General features: G+C 37.1%; 1 protein-coding gene across 3 annotated transcripts in view; it reads left to right on the forward strand.

Moving 5' to 3' along the window:
• ZNF236 (zinc finger protein 236) overlaps window positions 1–15,136 on the forward strand; it is a 212,040-nt gene that overhangs the window by 26,146 nt on the left and 170,758 nt on the right. For all 3 annotated transcript variants that reach the window (XM_027852409.1, XM_027852410.1, XM_027852413.1), the window contains exons 2-3: window positions 1,231–1,373; window positions 2,715–2,879. In XM_027852409.1, coding sequence (XP_027708210.1) covers window positions 1,231–1,373; window positions 2,715–2,879 — 308 coding nt within the window. The remainder of the gene's footprint in view (window positions 1–1,230; window positions 1,374–2,714; window positions 2,880–15,136) is intronic.

Here is a 15,136-nt window from a genome sequence, read left to right on the forward strand (position 1 = left end):
TTGAATAGCCTTTTAAAAGACAAAATTGCCCATCCAAATTATTTTTTTAAAAAAACAGAGTATTATTAAATATTTAATATTTATTATAATGTATTAATTTTAGGTCCAGTTTACAGTATAAACAGTTGTACATATGTTTTTACATGTATACTTTTGAAGGGCCCTTATGATTAGTGTTTACACTAAGTTTATGGTCATTTAGAGCATAAAAATTAAAATTTTAAATTACTAAAAAAGTGTATAATTCTGCCTTTTCTTGATGGATTGTTTAACATTTCTATGGTTTAATTTGATGGCATGGAACACAGTCTCCAATTATAGCAGTTCTGTGGGCAAAAATTACTCACTTTGTGATTACTAACCTAATAAAGATTTTAAGGAACAACACCTTGTAGTGAAAAGTAAGGATTATGGGGCAGCTAGGTGGCCAGCGGAGAGAGCACCTGCCCTGGAGTCAGGTGGACCTGAGTTCAAATCCAGCCTCAGACACATAACACTCACTAGCTATGTGACTCTGGGCAAGTCACTTAACTCTAATTGCCTCATTAAAAAAAATAGAAAATAAAAGAAAAGTGAGGATTGCTTAGCTATTGATTCAGTAGGATGTTTATCTATTAGGTGGTAAGCTCCTTTAGAACAGAGACTATCTTTTACCTTTCTTTGTATTTAGCACAGTCCCTGGCACATGATATGTTTGTTGACTGATTTAGCTGCTATTTCATAGTTCACAGAGGACTATGTAAAAGATTTTTATATGTATGTTAGAAGATTTTTGTTATATGTCAGTATTGAATCTGTAACTCTTGGTAAGGAACAGGTAAGATGGAAAAGGAAAAGACCTTAGGAAAGGAGGAGATGTGAGATACCTAGATGATAAGATGTAGTGAGCTGGAAGCTACATTAAGAGAATCTTTAAGGTAGAACCATTATCTTACTGCCTTTTTTGTCCCGCTAGCTTCAAGAATCTAATGAATTCTTATTCATTTAGAAATATTATTTTAGAATTATTTTAATGTCCCACTTCTTTAATATAAGTTGCTTGTTTGTGATTTAGAAACATCCCCTAGTACAGTTTGAAAATAACTTCCTTAATTTGACTTCAAACTCTTTCAAATAATAATTTTTCTCAAATTTATCACCATCATAGTTTTTTAGGTAGCCAAATTAGATATATTTGTGTGATGAGAATGACAACCAATGTTTATTGTCTATACTTGTGCAATTTTGTAGATGGAGTTTTAACATTGAATGCGGAGAACACTAATTATGCCTATCAAGTTCCAAACTTCCATAAATGTGATATCTGTCTGCTATCTTTTCCAAAAGAGACACAGTTTCAACGCCACATGAGGGATCACGAGCAAAATGATAAGGTATGTATTTTTGGAAGGGAGAGCAAGAATGTGTGCGTTGAAACTGGAGGTATCTTTTAAGATGAGAAACCTCAAATTAGATTTTAATTGCATTATTAATTAGAACTTTCTGACTATGTATTTCTTAAGGGTTATAAAAAATTTCACATCTTACTGACCAAAGGAAAAGTAACTATTTTGATAGTTTATTTTATTTGTAGTATTTATTGTTTTTGACTTATCAATAGGTTTGTGAGTTTTTAAAGAGAATGGAAACATTCCATTGAATACAAGTATTTGGATTAACTATGATTTAAGAGAAAAATTGAATTCTGTACTTAAAGTTCTTTATAAAATGTTTCATATTTTTCAGGAGTTTTGTCACAAGCTACTGACACTACAGTGTATGTTTTCTGTTATTCATTTTATACTTGCATTTAAGTATAATAGTATTCTGGATGATATTTTAGGATATGTTTTAGAAGAGAACTTTCATTTTTCTGAGTAAAGATTCTAAATCTTCTCTGTGAAGCCCTATTTATGTCATGGATTGCAACCTTACCATCTCCATGGAATTAATTCCTTGACACATAAGAGTACCAGTAACAATTGACCAGAGCTTCCTTCTTTCCATATGTGTAAATAAATCTAGGCTAATGGGCTGTCTGAGACCCGGGAAACACAAGGGATCTTTTTGCCAGGTAATATGGGTATGGTCAATCCAGGCTGTATTTCCAGAATAAAGCAGTGATATCACTAAAAGCCTTGCTTTTTTGTACTAACATGTACAGTGTTACCCTCTTCCATTCAAACCCCAAAAGAATGACTCTTAACAAAATTGAATGTTTGATAATTTTATTAGCAAGAATAATGTTGGAAATTTGTTTTCCCTCTATTTATTTCATTCCATCTAAAATTTCAAACTATGTTAAACATCCTTTTTGGATTTGGACATTTTTTATATTTGAAATCCGTGGGTTCACCTAAAGTGTTCTATATCATAGTCTGAATTTGGTCACAAATACAGGTGACCCTACCTTACTGTTTTATGCAGTTTTCTTACTCTTAAAAACTGGTTTTTGAAGACCACAACATAATGTATATGTGCAGTAATTTTTATAATTTTCTTTTGCACTTGTATGCTGCTGGTCTAACTCTTTGGAAATGCTGTAAGGGCTTTGCTATGTGCATTTTGGAAGAATTTCTAGATTTCCATTATAGAAAAGAATCCTAGAAGTTGCCAGGTAGGAAGTAATGTATTTTATTGATGGTGCTTATTAGTATTTAAAACCTTTTAATGTACAAAGCATCTGTGAAAGATATTTGTATTTCAGTGGCTTTTTTACTTTTCTCTCCAAATAGCCACATCGATGTGACCAGTGCCCCCTTTCATTTAATGTTGAGTTCAACCTGACACTTCATAAATGTACCCACAACGGGGAAGATCCTACCTGTCCTGTCTGTAACAAGAAATTCTCCAGAGTGGCTAGTCTCAAAGCGCATATTATGCTACATGAGAAGGAAGAGGTAATGATTTTGGCGTGTACTTTTGAAAATGATTTTTTTGGAAAGCGTTTGGTTCCCAATGGGAAGGAATTTTAGGTCTAAGTCAAGGACAGTAACCATATATATGATGAATTAAGAAAACTTTACTTCTCTATCAGAATTGTCTTGGCCAGTCTCATATTCACTAATTCAGTTTCTAGCTGTGTCAGTCTTCTAGAGTTAGAGGCATTTAAAAGTAGCATATTTCCAGAATCAAAATATGATTGACAAATCAGAGATGTGGGGCACCCTTGTGAAATGCTGCCATGAAAGATACTATTGCCAGTGAAGAAACAGTGCAAGGAATTTCCTTGTCTCTGAAGGTAGTCATATTTCCTAGGCTTTGCTTTTGACTTCCTTATAATTGGAGACTCTACTTAGAGGGTGTGATTTTTTTTTTTTTAAGCAGTCTCTGTAGTAGGTTGATTATTTCAGCAGGAGATGAAATATTGGAGGAATTCTAGTCCAGTTTCCCGGAATGTCAGAGTAATTACTGAGCTGACCTCTTTCTGGTAGGAGAATCCATTCATTGTGAATGACAATATTTTGATAAAACCAAGTTTTAATAAAAAATTAAAAAAATTATTAGAGTTAAAATAAATGTAAAATAATGTAAAATCCTTTGTACTCATTCTTTCTAAAAATCAATTCGTTATTATTAGTGGGCTGATGAATTTCGAGTTTTTGGAAAATACAGATCCATTTCTGCATTTTGACAGTTTTATTGTTTATCATTCTCATTACTATATTGTGGACAGAAGAAATAAAAGGGACTTATAATTCAGATCATTCAACTTTGCTGTTTGATAACTATCTGATGAAAAATTGTAGAGGAAAGAAAATGAAATGAATTATTCAAGTACTACTTTGATACTTTTCTTTACTTAGAAAAACTTCATTAAAAATTTAGTGCTAGAAAATTGGATGTGAAACTTTCCACTTTACAAGTATAAGTAAAATTATTACTTATTTGTGACTGGTTACAAATGAAATATATAGTGGTAAGCATTTTCTTGATAAGGAATCATTTATAACATTATTTGGATTTTGTGGTGGTTTCGGTCTCAGCAAAGAAACAAATGGTGGTTAGTTGATCAGTCAACAAGTGTCCATTAAGTACCTGCTGTCTGCCAGACCCTGAGGACATGAAGACAAAAATGAAGCAGTTTCTTCATAACGTCAGAGAGCTTCCATCCTCTTAGGAAGGGGGTGTGTGTGTGTGTGTGTGTGTGTGTGTGTGCGCAAAATAAATACAAGGTTATTTTGGGAGGAAGGCACTAGTAGTTGAGTGGATAAGCAAAGAGTTCATGTAGAAAGTGATACTTATGTATTACAGATATGGGTCATATATTGGGAAATTTAAGTGTGATATGTAGGAAACAGTAAGAAAGCCCATTTGGCTAGAGTAATGTGTAATAAGGCTGGAAAATAGATTGGGGAGGGGTTTTAAAGGGCTTTGAATATCAGGGGAGTTTGTATTTTATCCTAGAAGTAATAGTAAGTCACTGGAATATAATGAGTGGGAGTGTCTATGGTCAGACCTGTGCTTTAGGAAAAACACTTTGCCTGCTATGTAAAGGGTGGGTTAGAGAGGAAAGAGATTTGAAGCCTGGAGACCAATTATAAGAGTATTTCAGTAGTCTAAGCTAAAAGTGATGAAAGCTTGAACTAGAGTAGTAGTTCGATGAGTGGAGAGAAGGGAACAGATATGAGTCAGAAATTAACAATTGAATAGATTTGTGCGGTCAAGAAGTGTAAAGAATCAGGGATGGCACACAGTATGCAAACCCAGTAGATTGTATGGATGGTAGAACCCTTGACGTAAACCGAAGTTTGGAAGATGGGTAAATTTGTGGGAAAAGATAACGAATTCTGTATTGGACAAGTTGAGTTTTAAATGCCCATTAGACATTCACTTGTAAATGTGTAATAGACAGTTTATGACGTGAGACTGCAGCTTAACAGAGAAACTAAACTAGGGCTTATAGATCTTGACATCCTCTACATAGAAATGATAATTAAAGTAATGGGAAATGATAAGGTCACCAACTGAGAAGATGTAGGGAGAGAGGAGATAAGGGCTCTAGTTAGAGCAGGAAGCATAAACCTACTATTATCTGGTGGGATAATCCAACAAAGAGGCTGAAAGGAGTGATCAAGAAAGGAAGAGAAGCAAGAGAGAGCAGTGATGTGAAAAGCCCAGAAGACCCAAGTTAAAGTTCCAACCCTGACCCATACTATTGCAAATCACTCTTAACCTAGAAAGGCAATTCTCTAAGGTTATAAATGCTTTCCTGCATTGGGTAGAGGGGAACTCATTTAAGAGTTCCCTGTGCCAGTGAAACCACAGGTCCAGTCCCTATCCCTTGGCTTTGAAAGGGAGGGGAGATAATGGGAGTTTTAGGGGATGAAAAAGAGTTGTGATAGCTTTTTTGTGTTTGTTTGTTTTGTTTTGTTTTGTTTTTAGGAAGCAGTAGAGAGGGAGAGATTGAAAATTAAAGTCAGGAGATAATTTTGGGGGCATTCTGTTGGAGGGGACTGGCTCAAGGATACATATAGACTGTCCCAAATCTGTCATGGGGCCTCTTCTCTCTCAACATTGTCTCACTTGGTAACCTAATCATCTCCCACGAATTTCAATATCTTTTCTTTGCAAATGACTGCAAAATCTATATATTCAGTTTTTCTCCTGAGTTCTAACCCAATATTGCTAATTACCTAATACACATTTACAACTCAATATCTGTCAAATGGGCACCTCAACCTCATCATGTCCAAAATGGAACTTATCTTTCTCTCCAAACTTGCCCTTTCTCCAAATTTCCTTACTTATAGTGTTGGCAGCATCACCTTTCTAGTCTCCCAGGTGCATAATCTTAGCATTAACTTTTGATTTATCACTCTCCCTTACTCTGTATATTCATTCACTTGCCAAGTCTTGTCTTTTTTACCTCTATAATATCTTTTCAATCTGATCTCTTCTCTCTGCTAACATATCCATCTCAGTAGTTCGAGCTCTTACTCACATCTCACCTTGACTACTGAAATAGACCCTTTAATGGGCTATCCACGTCAAATCTCTGTGTTTTCCATTCCATCTTCTCTACTGTACTTTCAGCTTGGGTGAGGTTGGGAGACTGATTGATATAGAGAAATTAGTCTTGGTGAGAAAAGGGCTACCTTTTTATTAGAGACTGGAATGAAGGAGAGAATAGAGGATATCAAGTGGTTTTGAGATGTAGAGAAAAGGAAAAGAGAAAACTCAGAGGGAATGGCCTCTACTTTCTTAGAAAAACAGGAGCCATTGAGAGGGTGGTTTCGGGGTGGTATGAGGCTTGAGAAAAGAAAAGACGTTTTTTAGAATAGCCATTGTGAGGAGCATAGTAGAAATTCTGTTAGGGAGGAGTAAAAGGATTGTCTTGCTGCTCTGGGGACACAGCAATTTCATAATGGACCCAGTCAGGAGGGTTACATGACTTCACCCAACTTTGTACACCAGTACATGATTAAAGAGTAGAGGAAATAGATGGTAGGGTTTCGCAATCTATGAGTAGCAGCAGGAGAAGGGATTTGGGAGTAAAGAGAGCTTAGAGATAGCATTCTGCAGATTGAAATATCCAGCCTAGAAAAGGTAATTGGTATGGTGTTGCTAGTAAAAACAGATGCTGGAATTATGTTAGCCTAGCATATTGTTTATTAATTTAAAATTATTTTTCAATTAACTAGTGTTTATTTTCTTTCTCTACCAGTTATCCTCCATTAAAAAGAAAGAAAGAAACCCAGAACAAATCCCCAGAGTCAAGCAAAACAAATTCCCACATTGGCCATATTAAAAAATGTGTCTTGTTTTGTATTTTGAATCTACCACTTCTCTGTCAGGGTTGGGTTACATGCTTCAATATTGATCTTTTGGAATTGTGGTTTGTCATTCATAGCATATTTTTAGCTTTAAAATTTGACTATTAGTCATCAAACATTTATCAGGTGCTTACACCTGATTGTATGCTAGATGCTGAGGATACAAGTACAAATGTGAGGCAATTCCTGCTCACAAGTTGCTTATGTTCTACTGAGGGAGGATATAACATACTCATATATAAGTAAATACATAACAGTTTGTGGGGCCAGCTTTAACAACTAGGAGCATCAGAAAAGGCCTCTTGAATGAGGAAGTTCTTGAGGCAAACCTTGTTGGGAGCTAGCAGTTCCAAGAAGTGAAGATGAGAGGAGAAAGCATTCCAGGCATGGGGAACAGCCTGTGCATAGGCACAGAGGCTGAAGATGGAGAGTCAGGTGTAGGGAATGGCAAGTAGTCCAGTTTGTCTGGAGCGGAGAAAATGTAATGAGCCACAGAAGATAGCTTTGAGCCAGATTGTGAAAGTCTTCAAATGCCAAATAGAAGAGTTTATGTTTTATCCTGAAGGCAATGAATGGATCCACTGGTGATTCTTGAGTTGGGGAGTGACATGAGAACTGAAGATGGAGTAGAACATTGAGAGACTGAGTACAAAAAGACCAATTAGAAGGCTAGTATAATAATTGAGGTGAGAGATCAGTCAATCAGTAAACATTTAGTAAATGCTTCCTGTGTGCCCATACTGTGCTAAGCCCTGGGGGTACAGAAGAGGCAAAAGGTAGTTTTAGGAGCTCATAATCGAATGGAGGCAACATGTTAACAACAGTGAACAAAAAAAGTTAAATACAAGACAAATGGGAAATAATAAACAGAGAGAAGACATCAGAATTAAGAGAGATTGGGAAAAACTTCCTGTAAAAGGTAGGATTTTAGCTGGGCCTTGAAGGAAGCAAGGGATGTCAGAAGGCAGAGATGAATGGGGGGAAGGTGGGAGAGAAGTAAAAGGGAAGAAGCATTTATATAACCCTACCACATACCAGACACTGTGCTGAGCGCTTTACAAGTGTTAGCTCATTTGATCTTCCCAACAACTCTGTGAGGTAGGTACTCTTAGTACTCCCATTTTATAGTTGAGGAAACTCAAAGAGAAAGTTTTAAGTGACTTTCTCCAGGTCACTCAACTGGAAAGTGTCTGAGGCCAGATATAAACACAGGTTTTCCTAATTCTAGGCCTAGTGCTCTAACTACTCCACCACCTAGCTGTGAGAGTATTCCAAGAATGAGGGACAGCCACTGAAAATTCCCAGAATTGGGAGATGTAGCATCATGTTCCAAGGAACAACAAAGAGGTCATTGGTGCTTGATTGAAGAATGTGTAGGGGGTAGAGTACAAGGTGTAGGAAGCCTGGAAAGGAGGGGTAAATTATGAAGGGCTTTGAATGCCAAAGAGAAGATTTTTACATTTGATCCTAGAGATGATAGGGAGCTACTGGAGTTTGTTAAGTAAGAGGGTGGCATGGTGGGACCTGTGCTTTAGAAAAATCACTTTGGAGGCTAAATGGCGAATGAATTGAGATGGAGAGAGATGTGACAGGACGACCAATCAGCAGGCTATTTCAGTAGTCCAGGTATAAGTAATTGAGAGCCTGCTGCATGATGGTGGCACCATCAGAGGAGAGAAAAGGTTTCATTCAAGAGATGTCACAAAAGTGCGATTGGTAGGTCTTGGCAACAGATTGTGTATTGGGGGGTGGATTGGAGAGATGATGAGGAGTCAATGATGCCTACATTTTGAGTCTGGGAAGCTGAGAGGAGGGTAGTGCCGTTGATAGCAATAGAAGAGTTTGAAAGAAGGAAGAGGGCCAGGGGAAGATAGTGTTTAGTTAAGTTTTGGACATACTGAGTTTAAGATATCTGCTGGAGTTGGAAATTTGAGACTGAAGTCAGCAGAGAGATTAGGGCTGGATAGGTAGATTTGAGAATCATCAGCATAGAGATGATAATTGAGTCCATGGAAGTTGCTGAGATCACCAAGTGAAATAGTATACAGGGAGAAGAGAAGAGAGCCCAGGATAGAAATCTGTGGGACAACCAAAGTTAGTGGATGTGATCTGGGTGAAGATCTAGCAAAAGAGACCAAAGAGTAGTGATAGGTATGAGGAGAACTAGGAGACAATAGTATTTGGAAAACCCAGAGAGAAATGAGTATCAAGGAAAAGAGAGTGCTTGACAGTGTCAGAGACTACAGAGAGGGTAAGATGGGTGAGGACCAGAAAAGGCCATTGAATTTGGCAATTATGATGTTATTGGTAACTTTGGAGAGAGCAGTTTCAGTGAGGTCAGTACCTAGATTATAGATAGTTAAGAAGAGAATGAGAAAAGCAGAAGTGGAAGTACCTGTTGTAGATAACCTTTTCAAAGATTTTATCCACAAAAGGAAGGAGAATAATGGGATGGGGATGGAAGGATCAAGTGAGAGTTTTTTGAGCCTGGGGAGACATGGGCATTTTTGTATGCTGTAGGGACCAGCCAGTTGACAGGAAAAGATTGACGATGAATGAGAGAATGGGGGTCATAGAGGTGACAGTCTGCTGGAAGAGACTGGATGGACTGGGATCACTTGTACATGTAGGGGGGTTGGCCGTGGAGAAAAGAGCCACTTCATCATGTTAGACAGAAATGAAGAAGGAGATAGTGGTAGAAGGCATTTGAGAGATGTGAATTAAGGAGAGGAGAAGGAGTTCAAGATGAATAGCCTCAGTTTTTTCTCTAAAAATGAGAGAAGGTTTTCAGCTGAGAGGGTGTTGGGAGAGGAGCCATGAAATGAAGAGGGATGCAAAGATTTGGAAGAGTCACTTTGTTTAGTGGGATAGTGAGTTAATTAGGTGTACGAGTGTTGTCTTCCAGGAGTGAGGACCCAGTTGGGGTTATATGTTATAGATTTGTAATGGATCCAGTGTCTTGGATTTCTGTAGACAACAGTTATCAGGATTTTGATTGGGTACTTGATATGGATTGTGTGAAGCTCAGAGGAGGAGAGGTTACGGAGTGATGTAGATAGAGATAGAACCTGAAAGTGTCAGTGTAGGGCAGAGAGTATTCCAGTTTCACCACTATGACTAGTGAGTCAGAGAGAATGAATGAAACTGCCATCAATGCTGGTAAGGATGGCCAAGGAAGGCTGTTTCAATAGGAAGGAATAAGTAGCAGAGAATCAGAGGTAGAACCAGAAGGTGGAAGGAGTTGGAAAGGAAAAGATTTAAGATGAAAAAAAAAGATTTAAGATGAAATCATCTTTGTTGTTTATGGAGCAGGAATTCCAGAGGGCACAGTGAAAAGGGTGGGTAGCTTTTGATTGGGACTTTGGTGGGACTTGGGGTGGTTTGAAGGGAATGAGAATAAAGAATTGTGTGTTGGAAGATGGGAAATGAGGTTTAGATGATGGCCTATGAGGTCTCAGAATTACTGGGATGGGGAGGGTATGACCAGGGGGAAATTTGTTCATAATTAAGTGAAAATTTTAGAGAGATTTTTAAAGTCAATAGTATTATGATCTCTGGGTAGAGTCTTTTAAGAGCTTTGGGCAACTCAGGCAAAGGAGTAGGAATGTGGAGCAGGAGTGGTACTATTCTTCTTCCTTCGAGGAGGGACACTAGACTGGAAACTTGATGGAATGTGCCCTCTCTTTTCATCTCAGCAATGGGAGACTGGTATGTTGGAATGGTACCTTTCTTCTTCTCCTGCAGGTTGGAGATTAGGCAGGAGACCGTTGGAGCACAATGGTATGGTGCCTTTCTTTCCTCCTCCCATTCTCACCAGAGGCTGGAAGCAAAGCAGGAGATTTGTAGAGATCAGGCTTAATGATTGTGCCCCCTCCTCTCCTCGTCCTTCCTTTCCTCTTCCCTCTGGTGACTTTTACTCTTACTGAAATTTATCATTCCTTCAGTTATCAATATAGGCAATAAATATTATTCTGAGAATGGGTCCATAGGCTTTATCACACTGCCAAAGAAATCTATGACACACAAAATGTTAAGAACCCCTAGTTCAGAGAGAAAGATAATGAGTTTCATTTTGGACATGTTGAGTTTATGATAGTTAAAGGACATCTAGGTAGAGATGGCCACTTAGCTGGAGATACAGAGCTACAGTTTAGAGGAGAAATGAGAGCTGTATGTATTGAGTCAACAGCATAGAGATGTTAATTAAATTCATAGTCACTGAGGACTATGACTAAGAGATTATGCAGAGGAGAGGGCATAGGGTAGAAATACCATGGAGAGAGCAGGGCATAAATGATGGTCTTTTAAAAGAAACTAAGAAGCATTAGTCTGATAGGTAGGAAGAGAGAGCAGTTGCAAAAACCAAGGGAAGAGAAAGTATCCAGGAGAGTGGTTAACAAGATCTGACTATATAGAGTCAAGAAAGGTGGGAACCAAGAAAAAGCCATTGTATTTAGCAATGAAGAATTTACTTACATGTAAATTATTATATGGTATTTCTTTGTTGTTTGGACATAACCCTGAGTTCTCATACTGTATACCGACAGAGCATGAGCCCTGGCAGGTTTACGATGATGGAAATGCTTGAATTATATAGGTGTAGAACAAGCGTCTGTTATCTGAGGACTGATCTAGTTAAATATGGAGAGGCTCATCATTGGAAAGTTTGTTGCTTGGAGGATCACAGGTTTTCAGAATTGGAAGTAACCTAAGAAGGAATCTGTTGAGTCATACCTTACCTTGCCCTCTGTAGGATCCCCTATAGCATTCAGCTTTATCTCAGGACCTCCGTTGATGAGGAATCCATGATGTCACCAGATAGTTCCACTTTTAGATGGCTTTTTTTTGTTGTTTTTTCAGTTGTCTCTGACTTTTTGTAACCCCATTTGAGTTTTTCTTGGCAAATATACTGGATTGGTTTGCCTTTTCCTTCTCCAACTCATTTTATAGATGAGGGACTGAGGCAAACAGGGTAAAGTGACTTGCCCAGGGTCACACAGCTAGTGTATCTGAGGCTAGATTTGAACTTCGGTTTTCCTGACTCCAGGCCTGTGCTCTATCCACTTTACCACCTAGCTGCCCCATTTGATAACTGTATTTCAGTGTAATTGGTTTCCTTTGTAATACTATGTATTTCATTTTATGTATTTAAAAATATGAGTCTCAACTAGTAAGTGTCTGAAGCCAGATTTGAACTCAGTAAGATGTCTTCCTGACTCTAGGCTGAACAGTCTATCCACTGGGCCACCTAGCTGCCCTTTAGATAGCTTTAATTGTTAGTAAATGAATCCTACATTTACCTTTTTGCAGTTTCCACTTATTGTTCCTAGTTCTGTCTTTTGGGGCTAAGTAGAACAGGTCCAATGAGGATAGGTGGTTCATTGGATAGAGCACAAGGCCTAGAGTCAGGGAGATTAGAGTTCAAATCCTCCCTCAGATACTTACTAGCTGTATGGTTTTGGACAAATCACTTAACCTCTTTGTGCCTCAGTTTCTTCAACTGTAAAATGAGGTAATAATCACCTTCCTCACAGTATTGTCATGAAGATGAAATGAGACAATATTTGTAAAGCATTTTGCACAGTACCTAGCTCCCCCTTTTATATAACAACTCTTCCAGTACTTGGTGGCAGCTGCTGTATTTCCTCTTTTCCAGGTTACACATCTCCATTTACTTGTGATGAACTAGTTGCCCTCCTCTGGACTTTCTCTAGCTTTTTTATTTTCTTCTTAAAATGTAGCCCCCAAGAATTAAATATAATACTTCTGGTGTGTTCTGATTGGAGCAGAATACAGGACAATCACTTCCCTAGTTCTGGAGACAGTCTCTTCAGATCACCTTAAGTTTTTGACTATCATGTTATTTTGTCATGATGCCTTTTTGGGGCCAGACCTTCCACAAAATGGGCAGAACCATAAAATGGTTTCTGTTCTGTGTCATTCCCCTGATAATTTAGTGCTTACTTTGTGCCAGGCACTGTTAATTGGTGCAAACAATATACTCTCTGTCCTCCAGGTGCTTACATTCTAATGGAGAAGATAATACTTTTAGGGAGCTGGAAAGTGAGAGGAGATGGGGGAGCTGGAGATGATCTTAAAATAGTGGTCCCAAGGAAAGAGTCACCCATCAGGAGGGCAGGGCCCCAGAGTGAAGGTTTCTTTTGTGGTCAGGTGGCAGAGAAGGAGAGGGAATCCTGAGCCAAAAGAGTGAATCCAGGTCTATGTGGCAGTGACAGAAAAGACTGCAGAAGGTGCTAAAAATAAAATTGTTTAGACTGTATGCAGATATTAATGTAAATGTTAATATAGTTATGCATTATGTATCATGTTTATCTTGCAACCATTAAGTTTATGCACTATAACATCTTTACTGTAATTCTTGCTATAAATGAAACCTGAATAAGTTGCAACTAAATGGAAGGACGACTCACAGGTTCTCTTTAGAGAAGTCAAATGAGAGTTGTTAGAATTGGCTTCAGTGTGCATTCAAAGGCAAAAAGAAACATTTCCATGGTTACTTGGTCACCTTGCGTTGCTTTATTGATTGTGAGAACTAGCTGTGTTATGGTAATTGCATTATATATGTCAATCCTCCAAACTAAGTTCTTAATATTTGACAACTAATGTGAAAGAGAGTACAGGGGGGTTGTTCAAAACTATGTTGGAAAATTATATTTGGGATCAAGAAATAGAGCAAAGATTTGTAGACTATGAAGAATTTTCACATCGGTATGACATAGCTACAGCCATTTTCCAAAATCACTATGCCACTGAAGGGCTACTTGGATCAAAGAAAAACTGTTAGGCAAAGCTGACCACATCTGAGATTGTATGTAGTATTCTCTATCTGTAGTGTCCCACTTCTCTTACCTAAGTATTTCATCATCTGTTTTCTGGGACCAATATTGGTTATTGCAGCTAATCGGATTTCACTTGCTTTTTAGTATTGGTAGCATTATTATTGCCGACGTACATATTGTTCTTTTCTGTTCTCTTCACTTTGCATCAGTTCATATAAATTTATCATTGTTTTTCTGAATTCCTCATATTTGTTATTTCTTACAGTGAAATAATATTCTGTTCTGTTAATATAAGTCAATTTATTCAACCATTTTCCATTAGATGGGCACCTACTTTGTTTTCTGGTTTTTGTGGTTTTGTTTTGGTTTGTTTTTTGGTACAACAAAAAGTACTGCTGAAAATATTTGGCATATCTTTCCGTCTTGGGTCTCATGCCCAGTAATAAAATTACTAGATTTAAGAGTATAAGCAATTTCCTTATCTACTTTCTTCTCCAAGTATAATATTAAAAGTAATTAATTTGTTGTGCACTCAAAAATATCATTAAAATGAGGTTGACTACATGCATTTCTTTTTTGAAAAAATATGAGGGAATCCTTGATTGACCATGCATGAATATAATATCTCTTTTTGAATAAACAATAACTTTTAAACTGCAGGCCTTAAGTATTGTTTTATTTGCAGATTGCTATTTAGGATTTGGTTTGTTGATTGACTGTTTAATGCATATTTTTTTCTAATACATTTGGTTGGAAAAGACTGTGTTTTATGCGTAAAAATAACATTGTCTAATTGATTAGAATAGAGGCAAAAGGAAACTTTATAGTGATTTACATCAGTTTTGATTGAGTAGCGTGGTTTTGGAAATCAGAAGATAAACTCTCTCAAGTTTAAAACAAATGATTTTGTTATTAATGGGGATCCTGAATTCAAGGTTCTTATTGGTTCTGGGAATATAGAATCAGAGAATTCTTTGTTTATTGTAATGTTGCTAACTTTTCTAGGAAGTAGGGTGTTGAGGGGATCATTGTGTTAAATTCATGTTGATCTGTAGTGATTGTATTATGAGCAGGAATCTCAGTTTTGAGGTCCATCTCATTAGGAGGAAAAATGTTAAGCATTGAGAACTGAGGTAACTTTATAGGAAATATATTTTTTAAATGTAAAGAATATTTTTTAAGTGCTAAATTAAACATATGCATATGCTGATTGTGTGTGTATGTTCTCGTTTTTTTGGTGATTGATATCAATTAATAACAAGTTACCTTCCTAATAACTACCATAGGTAATGTCTGACATTTTATAATTTAACAAATAATCCATAAAGCTATCTTCATACATACACACACAAACATATATATGTGTGTGTGTGTATATATATAATAAAGTAGGTTTTTCTTTTGGTTCTTATTGTACCATCTTACTAAATCCTCCTTTCTAGGGCTGTTACTTAGTGCAGTTTTATTGGGATTCGACAGCTCTAATGCAGTGATACAAAAAAAGCAAATTTTAAAAAAATATTGCTGTAGAATCAACTTAAATAACATTGCCTTACATTTTAGGTGATGATCAAAGCAACA

Source organism: Vombatus ursinus, unplaced genomic scaffold (assembly GCF_900497805.2).
Source record: "Vombatus ursinus unplaced genomic scaffold, bare-nosed wombat genome assembly UNPS02009573.1, whole genome shotgun sequence".
Taxonomy (NCBI): Eukaryota; Metazoa; Chordata; class Mammalia; order Diprotodontia; family Vombatidae; genus Vombatus; species Vombatus ursinus.